Source organism: Schistocerca serialis, chromosome 6 (genome assembly GCF_023864345.2).
Source record: "Schistocerca serialis cubense isolate TAMUIC-IGC-003099 chromosome 6, iqSchSeri2.2, whole genome shotgun sequence".
Taxonomy (NCBI): domain Eukaryota; kingdom Metazoa; phylum Arthropoda; class Insecta; order Orthoptera; family Acrididae; genus Schistocerca; species Schistocerca serialis.
The window spans coordinates 334,431,674-334,446,249 of record NC_064643.1 but is presented as its reverse complement, the minus strand read 5'-3'; the positions used below and the strand labels follow the sequence as shown (position 1 = coordinate 334,446,249).

General features: G+C 37.6%; 1 protein-coding gene across 1 annotated transcript in view; it reads left to right on the top strand.

Annotated features, from left to right (window-relative positions):
- LOC126484295 (nucleolar protein 9) overlaps positions 1-13,139 on the top strand; it is a 57,651-nt gene extending 44,512 nt beyond the window's left edge. The window contains exons 7-8 of the mRNA XM_050107722.1: positions 4,283-4,426; positions 12,764-13,139. Coding sequence (XP_049963679.1) covers positions 4,283-4,426; positions 12,764-13,045 — 426 coding nt within the window. The 3' untranslated portion in view covers positions 13,046-13,139. The remainder of the gene's footprint in view (positions 1-4,282; positions 4,427-12,763) is intronic.
- The last annotated feature ends 1,437 nt before the right edge of the window (positions 13,140-14,576 follow it).

Sequence of the window (14,576 nt, the reverse complement as noted above, 5' to 3'; positions counted from 1 at the left end):
ATTTACTGGCACATTTGTGTGATGTATATGAAAGTGTAACACATGCAAAAAAGACCAATATTATATGTGAAAGCTTTTCTTGTAGGTACACCATGTGTATTAATTTAAACCATTATCTTTTCATATTTATGTGTTTGCGCTACTGAACAGTGATGTTGGTTGCTGTTGGCTGACTATGTCACATATTGTTTGCTCTGAAGATCTGCTACCATCGGCTGGCGAGATCACATGACATCAGCTGTGATTGGCTTACTAAAGCGCATTGCAGTCTCGATTTCAATTCTTCGGAAACTAACGTGCTGTATTTGGTGGAATTCAAATATATACGAAAGTATGAAGCGTACATGCTGCTGCACATGAAACATCTTCCCAAAACTTTTTTTGGGGGGGGGGAGTGTTCGTTCTCTGAAGTGCCGGTAAGTTCTACGCCAGTGTGTAAAACCTTAACCATTCAAAGGGTTTCCAAATTTTATGGTTCTGAGAGAAAGTTTTCTGTCAAAAGCGTATTTTCACCCGGAAAAAAGTGTATTTTTAACCGGGACATCCAAGAAAAATCCAGGATTTTTTTTCCTTGTCCACGTATACACCCTGACCAACCTCAGTACTGGTTGGCACCTCTTATCCTTTGATCTGAGTGACCTGACCTTCCTTTGTGACCTCTCCAGTCTTTCCCAAGAAAGAAACTAATAGTTCCGAAAGCTAGAATAGTGCCATGTACTGATACCCATCTCTAGCAGCAGCACTCAATATTTTGCCCCCTAGAAGTAATTACTGGCCATGAATTATGTGTCATAGTTTAACAATTTTTACTGATTGTATTCTCCACCTTATAGAAATGTAGGTTTCCCACTTTTTTCCTTGATCAATTAAGGAAAATGGCAGGATGGTTCTTTTGAAATGGGATGCTGCAAGTTTGCTTTTTTATCCTTGTACTAAGCAAGCTTGTATTCCTCAGATGACCTCAGCCTCAATGGAGCATGAGACCTTAATTTCTTTCCTTTAGATCAATACTGGCCAAGATTTGCAGTGGTTGCCACACTGGACTGGCATTCAGTAGGATGACAGTTCAAGCCTGTATCCGACCATCCTGATTTAGGTTTTCCGTGATTTCCCTACACACACAGAGTGCAGCTGCATCCGTCTAACTCATCTGCCACAACTTTACTGTTAGGAGGAGACATGCAGTTAAGATGTTTATATGCTGAAGGCTGGGCAATACTAGTGAGGAAATATAAATTTAGCGATTTGTAAGAATGTGAGTATTGCAGCTCACACTTCCCCTGTTGCCAAAGTAATTTTTCCTTGATGCCTCAGGGTGTGGCTTATTAATCTATCCCTCCTTTTGTACACCATATTTACCTGATGATGAGGTTTTTCCCCAAATCTGTCATTCAAGAAATACAGGTAGTCTTATATTCACAGATCAAACTATTGCTGCTGAGGTTAACATTTTTACATTGTTTAATAGAGCACACAGAGGTTGTCTTATGTTTAGATACTAAGCTTTGGCTATTGAGGTTACATGCAGATTTATTTTGAAGAATTTAGGACAACAGGGCGGGGCAAACGATACTCGCATCCAAACAGGTTGATATGCCAAAGTGCTTGGTACAGTATCGAAGTAGCTCGAACGATCGCGTGACATTTGACTCGTGCGGCTCTAGTGCAAAGGATACGCAAGAAACTATGAACTAGTCACTACAACAGTCTATTGCTGTGCTTAAAATTTGAGTTTTCTGAAACACAGGAGAAAGTAGCACTGAATTCTATCCTCTGACAAGCTCTTGTTGTATTTGAATAGGTTTGCAATACAAGTTCTCATATATGTTTTGGTACTGTGTACAAACATTAATGCTGCATTTTATGTAAAGGTAACATTCAAAAGTAGAATTGTTGTATTTCAAAAAGCGTTACTTGATTCTGAATCCAGATAAATACTTTGATTATGAGAGACTTTAATGACTTAGTAAATGGGTTGCAAATGAGCAGTTCAATCTCATGTTTTAGAATACAGGGTAAGAGCAGTACAAGCTTTTAATCAGCTTTGGAACATGATGATGACATTAAGATGAAACAAGGGAAATCAGTCCAGAATGAAATGTGTAACAAATGAAGTAAATCATAGTAAACTGTCTGTAATTATTGTTGTGAGAATAGATTACAGCAGCAAGACCAGTTGTGGAGATAGTACCAACAGAAATCAGTAAATCACGGGACAAGCAAAAGTTCGAAAATTGGACTGAATTGTGATTGTGATCTTTTATTTATGTTTTAGTTGCTGTTGTTACACATGACTTGTACCCTAGAAGATATTGCAGTCTGTGTTTCACACTTGCTAAAGCTCAACACTATGGGAAGGTTGGAGGGGGGAACACTGATATCCTCTTGACTGAGAACCAGAGTGTGCACCGAGAGGAGTAGCTGGACAGAAAATTACATCATGTTACCAACCATGGGAATCTGTACTGTATACTTTGGCTTTTTAGGAACATCTTCCACATTTAAGCTGTAGTTTGCCTGAATTCATTTGTAATCGGAATTGAATTGACTTTTAAATTGAAGAATACTCCAGAAAAGTATTCATTTCTGCAGGAGACTGTAAAAGCCTACATAGGTGCTAGTGGTGTACTTAGGTGTTTCATGCTGCAGTGTTATTGACACTCACCATGATGTATGATAGAAATGAAAGGGTGTGCTTGAGTGCTGGTTCTATGCTGCCAATGAGAGAGTGGTGGGCAGATGACCAGTTTGAAAGCAAGAAACATTGTAACATCCTCATGTCAGCAAAGAAGCGAAATCTGATATGCATTAGGATAAAAACAGCTTTATTCTCAGGTCCCATGGAACTGCAACCTCAGAAATTGTAAAATATTTGGAAGAAAGAGCCAAATATTTGTGACAGCGAATATGTAAATGTCACAGCTATGCTGTTAAGGTGATGAGATTAAAAATAGTGATACCACAGATGACAGAGCTAGTAAGTGAAAAATGTACAAAAGAAAATGGCCCACAAAGTAACATAACCTTTTTCTTTTTTTCCATGTATTTTATTTCTCCTTTTATTATGAAAATGTAGACAATCAATAAACAGCATAAATTTAGGATAAGTATGGTGTTAGCTTTTTAGGCAGATACTTTATGTTAATAAAACAGTTTGTAATTTTGATTAGTCAGAATTTGTTAAAAATAATTTTTTCTCAAGAAGCCTCTTGAAGAAAGGGGATTGTCTTATAATCAGGGTCATCTTGTACTTGGGTAAATATGGTAATTCTGATTCTTATGGCTGTGATTCCATTTTATTCGGCTGTCATTACTCGTCAATATTGCCCCTCCAAATCTCTGAGGACATCAAGCAATATCACATGAATGGATGAAACTCGAAAGATCCAGAGACTATTCTGAAACACTTAACAAATTACTATGCACTCAATTAAAATCTAGAGAACCAATCTGGGTAAACACTGGCCAATTTGCCCCAGAAAGTTTTAATCTAAGAGATGAGTGGAGAAATGAGTGGATGTCATTCCATGGTTGTAAGAAGTTAGGCAACATTATCCAACCGACCAAGAAAAATGTGGAGCTCCTTATTGTACTGATTCATATTATTTTATCTTACATCAACTTACTTGTATATATTTTTAAAATGTAATTCTGTAAACCATACACTAAATAAATAAAATCCGTACTTTTAATCAAGTTTTGCCATAAAGCTCTTTTCTCTCCAATTTGACTGGGTATCTCTTCATGAGTTACCCAATACCCAATTTATCTTGAGCATTCTTCTGTAGCAACATATTCCATTAGTTTATATTCTGTTCTTGTCTGTACTGTTTATTATCTCTTTTACTTTTCCAGATAGCACTAAATCCATGCAAATAATTCCAGAAAAGAGTTTTTAGCACTTAAATTTATGTTCAGTGTTAACATATTTACATTTTTTGAGTAGCAGTTTCATGTTTCCCAGAGAGATCTTTCTTCTGGCATGCAACTGTGTTGGCAAGTAAGCTGTTAAATTTATCTTTGTTAGAAAGTAGTCTCTCACTATGCTAGTCTACATTTTATATACCCCTTATTTCTACCATCCTCTGTTTTTTTTGTTGCTCAAATAGCAAAACTCCTCTACTATTTTGTGTCCTGTTTCCTAATCTAATTCCCGTAGCATCAGTTGACTTAATTCATCTGCACTCTTTTACCCTAGTTTTGTGTGTTGTCTTATCTCTCTTCGTGACACTCATCATTCTGTTCAACTGCTTGTAAACTGATGTTTATATTTTTGTTCCAGATTGTGCAAAGTCTCTTACAAATGCCTGTATCTAATTTGACTTATCTCATCTGTGATCCCTGTGGAAGTCATATAATGGATGCTTTTGTTAACAGTCCTACTGTGGGAGAGAAAAGCCGGGAAAAGATGGCACATAGGTTAAAGGTTGGTGATTACATCTTCTAAGTCTCATGTTTGGAAAGACTTAAGTGGATTTTAACCATGAGTAATTTTGTGGTGACATTTAAAGTGTCTCAATCAAGATATTGACCGTTTCCTTATTGCTTTAATGGTTCCTGCTGTTTGGGGTCGAGGAGAAGATTCTGATGAAATTAATACAAAAGGATATTCATTACACAATAAACATGCTTGTTAGTGAACCTAGTGTGCAGTGGAGAAACTGGCCGTTTCTTCTGTATGTAAAACAAAGTGGTAATTATGAAGTTGCTTAGGCTGTTGGACATTTGGTTATTATGATGCCTCTGAGACTTTGCAACATTTTTATGAAAAATATGTTGTTAGTCTCCTTCAGGTGGTGAAGTTGACAAAAGACTGTAAGTCAGTAATTATTCTAAAGGTATTTACCGTATTTACTCAAATCTAAGCCGCACTTTTTTTCCGGTTTTTGTAATCCAAAAAACCGCCTGCGGCTTAGAATCGAGTGCAAAGTAACCAGAAGTTCTGTAAAATGTTGGTAGGTGCCGCCACAATTAACTTCTGCCGTCGAATATATGTAGCGCTACAGAGGCATGCTTTGCAGGCACAAAGATAAATACTGACGCCAAAACCTCTGCGTCAATAAATAAATTAAGGTGAAAGACGAGATTTTTTTTCTCCTTCCCGAGTTTCAACCACTGCATTTTCATATATTATCCAACGAAGTAAATACAAATTCCGTATTGTTCATCTTCAAATGTAGCAGCCTTTCAATGTACTACGAAAATCCGACTGGCAAGACTGTTTGGAATGTTTGTCAATATGGCCAACTCTACGTTCTGAATTTTTTCTGGTTGTAACAAGAGATGGTTGCTAATAGGAACTTTTATGAATTGTGAATCAATCACATGCAGTATTCTCTTCACCATCGGAATAATACGAATATAAACATTTTGCCATGTATTGTTTCGTGTTTGCTGCTATCTCATTTAAATCCTGTCTGCCTGATAAACTACGAAACTAGAGTGAGACAACAGCAAACGTGGAAGAATACATATCATGCCATGTTTATATTCGTATTATTCTTACACCGAATAGTGTTGCAGTCAGAAATGAAGCACGACAACTGACTAGATTTTTAAATCTAAGATGACTCTTATTTCTGTGATGTACGAAAGAGGCGTCTGCAAAGATTTTCAAACGAAGAAAAATTTTCGCTAAACTGTCCTTCACAACATCTTCTATCACACGCAGTCTATTATTTGGTTCTTGTTGATTATTATCAAAGAAAGCAGCAGTGTAAGTAACAACAAATAGCAGTCCCTTGCCATTGTTTCACTAATGAGACGATTCCTCTCTCTCTCTCTCTCTCTCTCTCTCTCTCTCTCTCTCTCTTTTTTAAAAAAAATTGGAAGCGTCGGTAGCGCGCACAAAAGCAAGCGGTGACAGGTCGTAAACACTCATTATCAAAATGCGACAAACAATGCATGACACAATACAATAATGCATTTTCAGCTTAGAGTGACGAAAACACCTATAACAAAGAGAACGGCACTTATCAGATCAAAGAAAAATAAGCAATCAATTCAAACCAGACGAAGCGCGTGAAAAAGGAAGGGTAGCCATATAAATTCGGACGGAGCGCCTGACGCGTAGCAATGGCTACCTGGTAAAGCTTAACTGCTAAGCTAACGACTCGAACCAAACTACTGTAGCTGTATCGTCATTCATTCGACTTAAATTGTGTCTCATATTACAATGGACCAACTTTGTTTCGATTTGGAGGTGCGGCCTAAAACTTTTCTCTCCCCTTGAATTTCGAGTCTCAAATTTCAGATGCGGCTTAGATTCGGGGAAAATTTTTTTTCCTTGATTTCGAGTCTCATTTTTCAGGTGCGGTTTAGATTCGAGTAAATACGGTAAACTTTAACTTGCTTGCTGGCATTTATTTTGATTTATATTTGTTTTTCCACCTTCCTTTCCTGTATATATTCGTAGGCCTATCTGCATGTAGTTTCTTTAGTAAAATTGATCTTATCTGAGCTTTCCCTTTCATTTAAAACAAATGAAAATGAATGCCTCTAAAAGGGAGAATGATTTTAATAACAGTAGTTTATCTTATATTGGTTTGACCATCTTCCCCAGTTTTGTTTGTCCTTAAATGTGCTTAATTTTGACATATATCCATCTCAAATTCTTGTCCTTGCTGTGTTTGTGCATTGATGTCACCAAGATAGTTTTGAGAATGTTTCAACTTTGCAGTGAACAATTTTGTTCAGTTTTTGCAGTCCATATTTGATTGTTGTAAGTTTATTACCAACAAATAAAGATGAAAGGCTGCTTATTAAGCAGGAGCATGTGTATATCTAAACAAAAGGCTACAAAATCATTCTCTTATGGAATAGATTATGCCTCATTTAACTATAGAGACAAAAGGTTTGGAGCTAAAAATGCTTTTCAGGGTTACATGGGAAGCTGCTGCTGTTGTTAGTATACGGATAAATTATTTGTAATATTGCGTGATTCTCTTTATGTTTAAATTTGTAGACAAATTTAGTAATCATTTATGAAGTTTTTCACTTTCATTACTATATAAAAACGATTCAGCTTTCCTTGCATGCTGGAGTGCATCATGGGAAGGAGTGTAGAGCTTTTTAATGATCTTAATACACAATTTTACTTCCTCATTTGGATAAATTTTTAACTTCAAAGGTGAAACATCAGTGACCTTGCAGTTAGGTGGTATTACCAGAAACAGAAGTTCTATTGGGGCAAACTCACATATTGGAACAATGAAATTTTACAATAAACTGTTATTGCTTTGTGAACTTCTGGGGAAGAGTAAGTATAAATTTCAGGCTGTAAAGGAAATGATCTCTTAAAGTTAAAAACAAAGAAACAAAAATAGAGGAATGCAGCAAAAGAAATTTTAACACATCCATCAGTGCAATCATTTGGGGTGGTGGACTTGGACACAGTTTGGAAAACAGGAATTAACTGGATAATCCCAGACAAAAGCAGTGTGTGCAGTAACCTTTAAGTGCAAGCACTGATAGTGATAATGCTGACAATCAGATTGGCAACTTTAATGAAATGAGGATAAGAGAAAAATGTTAGAGCATACTTGTAACATCATGGTGCACAAATTGCAGAAGGAATGACAAAATGTCAAATATGGGAGTCTTAGACAGCAATTTCTCATATACTATGAACCATATAATAAAATATGAGGGTATGCTCTAAAGCAATGCATCCATTTGTTTGTGAAAAAACTTAAAAATTTTTAAATAAAATAAATGTTATTAACATTCTGCATCTTTATTCATCATGTCTACATATTTATTTCTGAACATATCCTGGCAATGAACACATTTGTCTCCACTAGAGACCAGGATGTGGATACTGTCACTGTAGAATGTTTGACTTTGTTGATGGAATAATCACCTCACCTCTGCTTCGTTGCGATTAAAATGAAGTCTTTGATGGTGGTGCTTAAGTTTTGAAAACAGATGAAATAGGATGGGGCTAAGTTAGGACCATTTGGAGGATGATCAATGACAGTGAACCCAAGACGGTAAACAGTTACGGATGTTGCAGCACTCATGTGTGGTGTGGCATTTTCGTGCTGATGGAGAGGGTGCTCTGTATGTGGACAGACTCTTCGAATTCGAAGTACGCTTACAGCACACTGTTTCTCATGCACGGACATATTAGCCTTACACACTACAATTCAAAGCTCTCTAACAGCAGATGGCTGCAAATATGTAGTCATGAAGAATAAAGATATAGAATATAAGTAATGTTTGTTTTTATTTAAAAAGCTTTAAGAGTTTTTACAAAAAAAAATTCAGAGCCATTACTTTTCAGCACACCTAGCAAAGGGATTTAAAAAATTATGGGACTTTGTTATAAAAGGTGTCAGAATAAATCCTTTGATAAGGTAGACAGCATTAAGTCAGCAAAAATATGGAAATCGACAGCCTTTACAAATAAATGTTTATGAAGTGATACCTAAATTCTTACCATGATGATTATAAGTAAATAGAAGTTAACATTATGAGTGTGATACATCATCATCAATATCTTGTTTTCAGTACTGTCTGTGTGTTAGAGCTGGCTATTTGTAAAAAAAAGTACTCTTGACACACACACACACACACACACACACACACACACACACAACACTATCATTTCTTCGTTTGAAGGGGGCATATTGGAGGTCTTTCATAATAGAAGCGATCAATTACAGGGTGTGGCAGAACCGACTAAACATTTCGGATCGATTACCGCTGGGACTATGTTGGGGGTATGCAGTTTCACGTAGTCTGCCTTTATTCAGTCATTGACCCCATTGTCAGTGGCTCGTGGTCTTGCAGTAGCGTTCTTGCTTCCCGCGCACGGGGTCCTGGGTTCAATTCCCGGCAGGGTCAGGGGTTTTCTCTGCCTCGAGATGACTGGGTGTTGTGTGTCTTTCATCATCATTTCATCCTCATTCACTCGCACGTCGCCGTAGTGGCGTTAAAGAACTTGTGGAGTGGCGGCCGAACCGCCCCGCGAGAGGTCTCCCGGCCACCAATGCCATACACTCATTATTATTATTATTATTATTATTGACCCCATTTGAGTAGCCAACATGGTCTGGACCAGTGCACATTGTGATTTTGACATTCGCTCTTATTATGAAAACAACAGATCTGTGACCGCTACGCAACGAGCTTTAGTGGGTGCGTGAATAAGCAAAACTTTCACTACTGCACTGAAAATAACCCCCAAATTATTCATGAAAAACTGCAACATTCTCCTAAAGTGACAGTGTGGTGTGCCATATCACAATTTGGCGTGGTAGGCCCTTACTTTTTTGAGGAGGAAGGAATGATAGTGACAGTGAATTCCACACGTTATGTTTTAATGTTGCAAAATTTTCTGCAACCTAGAATAGACGAGATTGTTGAAGAACATGGACTGGGGGGCTTGTGGTTCCAACAAGATCTAGCCACTGCTCACACAGTTCTAATTTCACTTGATGTTTTGAGAGAAATTTTTCCGGGACGCCTTGTCTCTTTGAGGGATGATGTCGGGTTGCCTGCGGGTTCCCAAGATTTGAGCATTTGTGACTACTTTCTGTGGGGATACCTGAAGGAAAAGGTTTTCAAAAGCTGCCCTCTCACCCTACCAGAGTTAAAAGTGCATATTATTAACAAAGTGAATGCCATACCCCATGATACGTGTGCAAGAGCTGTTCAAAACTTCAGGGATCGTCTACAAAAATGTATTGACGCTAGCAGCCGCCGTCTTGAGGACATTATTTTTGAAACTAAATGAATATTGCACTAATTTAGGAAAAAAAAAATATTTTTTCTCTGTACATCCAGATTTACTTTCTATTGCCCCTTAAAACTGCTTATTCGGTTCTGCCACACCCTCTATTAATGGGAGATTAAACTGAAGTAAAAGAGTATCTGAAAATATTGCCACAAAATGACTAAGTCTGCTGTCATTCACTTCAGCAACCATAATCTCGTATAAACGTTCATGACCAATTTCTACACTCATGCTCATAAATTAAGGATAATGCTGATGACTGGTGAAACAACGCTCTGGTGGGTGGTTTACTGGTTTAAATCACCTCGGGGTATGACCATGCGGTGCATTTGACCTGTGGTCGTCACACTGTGGCGCTGGCAGCAGTTCACATACGTAGAGGTGTGTTGGTGCATGTCAGAGTATGGCACAGCGAGTAAGTGTGCAGACGTTTTTAAACGTGCTAATGGTGACAGTGTGTTGAAAATGGCTCAAAAAACACATATTGATGACGTTATGAGGGGTAGAATGCTAGGGCCACTGGAGGCTGGTCGAACACAGCGGGTCGTAGCACGGGCCCTCTGTGTGCCACAGTGTCATTTCAAGATCATGGTAGTGATTCCAGCAGACAGGAAACCTGTCCTTGCGCTACAGTATGGGACGTTACAGTATACAAAAGCACAAGAAGACCAATATCTCACCATTGCCTGCAGATGGCCAAGAAGTATTGCAGGTAGCCTTGCTCGGGACTCTCCCCAATGTTATTCAATCTGTATGTTGAACAAGCAGTAAAGGAAACAAAAGAAAAATTCAGAGTAGGTATTGAACTCCATGGAGAAGAAATAAAAACTTTGAGGTTTGCCGATGACAGGTTTGCCGATGACATTGTAATTCTGCCAGAGACAGCAAAGGACTTGGAAGAGCAGTTGAACGGAATGGACAGTGTCTTGAAAGGAGGATATAAGATGAGCATCAACAAAAGAAAAACAAGGATAATGGAATGTAGTCGAATTAAGTCGGGTGATGCTGAGGGAATTAGATTAGGAAATGAGACACTTAAAGTAGTAAATGAGTTTTGCTATTTGGGGAGGAAAACAGCTGATGACGGTCGAAGTAGAGAGGATATAAAATGTAGACTGGCAATGGCAAGGAAAACGTTTCTGAAGAAGAGAAATTTGTTAACATCGAGTATAGATTTAAGTGTCAGGAAGTCTTTTCTGAAAGTATTTATATGGAGTGTAGCCATGTATGGAAGTGAAACATGGGCGATAAATAGTTTGGACAAGAAGAGAATAGAAGCTTTCGAAAAGTGGTGTTACAGAAGAATGCTGAAGATTAGATGGGTAGATCACATAACTAATGAGGAGGTATTGAATAGAATTGGGGAGAAGAGGAGTTTGTGGCACAACTTGACAAGAAGAAGGGACCGGTTGGTAGGACATGTTCTGAGGCATCAAGGGATCACAAATTTAGCATTGGAGGGCAGTGTGGAGAGTAAAAATTGTAGAGAGAGGCCAGAGATGAATACACTAAGCAGATTCAGAAGAATGTAGGCTGCAGTAAGTACTGGGAGATGAAGAAGCTTGCACAGGATAGGGTAGTATGGAGAGCTGCATCAAACCAGTCTCAGGACTGAAGACCACAACAACAACAACAACAACAATGACACTTCAGGAGTGCCAACAGGCTCTGGTGCAAGAATGGGAGGCTATACCCCAGCAGCTGCTCGACTACCTGATCCAGAGTATGGCAACCCGTTGTGCGGCCTGTGTACGAGTGCATGGTGATCATATCCCATATTGATGTTGGGGTACATGTGCAGGAAACAGTGGCATTTTGTAGCATAAGTATTTCGGGACGGTTTTCTCAACTTATCACCAACACCGTAGACTTGCAGATCTGTGTCATGTGTGTTCCCTACGTGCTTATGCTATTAGCGCCAGTTTTGTATAGTGCCATGTTGTGTGGCACCACATTCTGCAATTATCCTTAATTTATGAGCAAGAGTGTAAATCAAGTAAGTGAAAGTGAGAGCTTCTGTGATGGGGAGGGAGCTTGGTATTTACAGAACTATCCAGAATTTGTTATGATTATCCTGGAAAAAGAAATTTTCAAGTGCAAACAGACCTCTGAGTATACCTCGTGAAAGTTTTATGAATGAGGAGATACATATTTAACATAGAAATGAAACCTGGATTGTTTGGCATGTTATTGGGAGGTTGAGGAGGATATTAATATGAAAGACGACACTGAAAAGTTTTGTGTCAAATCAGATGAGGATGGAATGTGTTGGTATTTCTAAGTGAATGAAATCACTGTGCATGGTCTGGAATAGTGACTGTATGAGGGCTAAGATAATACACCTTAACTTGACGAATGTGTAAGAAGCAGAAAAGTATGAAAAATAAAATACAAAATGAGGTAAGGTAATGTGACATTACAACACAAGATTTGAATCTTGATTGTTTTTCTCCATGCTTTGATTTTTCTGTCATTTTTCTAAATTCTCCTGTTTTCAAAGTATTTCTCCGTATATACATTGCTCTTATAATAGGTACTTCTGTTACTAAAATCCTAATTTTACGTCTCTAATTTTTTTGAGTGTAGGTATTAAATTGATGTGATCTGAAATATGAATGTTTTTAAGTTAGTAGCCAATAATATGACAGAAATCCAAATATCCAAATGTGAGAGGAAAGGACATGTATAAGGTTAGGATCATGAGGAAAATGGTGATTTTTGAAAGAACAATGTAGAATTTGTTTGATCATCTGCAGGGATGACTAGTACCTACATGCCATGAAGTACCTGTAGTTGTTCACCAGCGGTATTCATTCAACAAATAATTTATGTAGAGATTACATATTTTGAAACTTCAACGCTCCAAACCATAATTAATTATGCACACACATTCTGAATTTTCATACTGAAATACTTGTAGATAACATGTTAATCATTATTACAAGTTCATTTCCTGTTTTTCATTGATAATCATCTTTGTTATAAATGGTCTGTTCCGTGATACATTTGGTGCCTCTTTTCTAGGGTAATTTTGTGACCCTGTCATGTTCAAAGCATGGCTCTCGCGCACTTGATGCATTGTGGGCAGTACTGCCCTGTAAGCTTCGGGAGATGATTGCAACAGAATTGAGCAACTCCCGAAGTAAAGTTATTGCAGACAATTTTGGATTTGGTGTGTGGTCACGTTATGCCCTTGATACATTTTGCCACCGTCGGGCAGATTGGGTAGCTGCTCAAGAGGGGAAAAGAAGAGTTCAGAAGTTGTTTGCTGACATCTTGCCAGCAAATTCAAAGTCTGTACAGTGAGGCATTAGAGTTTATATGCATTGCCTTAATAACTGTGAATATTACTGTTATTAAAGACTGTATTTAAATAAATTTTATAATATGATTGAGATAATCACTGAGTGAATGGTGTTCTTTACTCCTAAATTATTCATGTAGGTTGTTATTTCAGCAGAATTTTTAAAAAGTTATTTTGTACCTCCCAATACAAGTGATTTTATGTTTCCAGTATTTTTGTATTTGTTACATCTCAGAAAAGTTTTTTTTTTATCTTTTCCCTAGCTAGTAAATTTTGTAACAGAAGAATCAAAACTATAATTTCTGGAATCTTCAACACTACATAGTAAGAGCAATAATTATTGGAATATTAAATTTTTTAATGACTAACAGATTGAAGTGTGTACATTAAAATATAATTTCAGAACCAAGAATTGCATTTTGGAAAATACTACAAAAAATAAACAGAATATTGGAAAAGTGAGAACTGTGTATTCAGAATCCAGTTTCACACTATCTGAACTTCATTTTGTACAAATAGGGCACGACACCTAGCATATATAAGATGTTAGCTTATCATTCATTGAAGTTTGCTAAAAATTAATTTTTGAAGCTTAATTACCCATCATACCGAAACAATTGTTTTCAGATCACAATTTTGAACCAAAATTCACGTTCAAAGTAGGGGGGAAAGAAAACCACACACACACCCACACACACACACACACACACACACACACACACACTTGACATATAGCTATATATTTTGAGGACAATAACATAAATAAGATATCCAAATGGCCGTCCTACTAAAAATAACTCCCCCCCCCCCTACAGTGGTGTGTGTGTGTGTGTGTGTGTGTGTGTGTGTGTGTGTGTGTGTGTGCGCGTGTGCGTGCGGTCACACTGTTTTTGAAACTTCCTAACAGATTAAAACTGTATGGCACTCTGGTACTTGAACCACAAATTTCGCCTTTTTGCAAGCAATGTCCAAAGTGACTGAATTATCCAAGTGCTACTCATGACCTGGCCTCACAGCTTCAGCACTGCTTGTACCTTTCATATACTTCCAAATTTCCGTTATTTCTCCAGACGTGTTAATTTAGCAAGGTATACAGGTGTGTGTGTGTGTGTGTGTGTGTGTTTGTGTGTGTGTGTGTGTGTGTGTGTGTGTGTGTGTAGTTGAAAGTAAGGAGACAGAAACTGCCAAAATTGAAGCTGTTAAGGCAAGATACAAGTTGTTCATGGATAGCTCATTGATTAAAAGTTATGCGAACAAAGGCAACGCGAGTAAAATCTTACTATTGTGGTGCAATAAATGATGAGAAAAATGAATCATTGCAAACAGTAGTAGAATTAAATTAAAAGAAGAAGAACAGTATCCATCAAAACAAAAAAATGTGGAAACATTTCCAACACTGATTTACCAAAATTACCCATCCCAATATTAAATAAATAATGCTACGATTGCCTTAATGGAGCTTGGAATTTTATATCCGATGAAATGTTACATAAAAAACTACAAGCAGCCAAAGACCATGTGTGTATCGCTTAC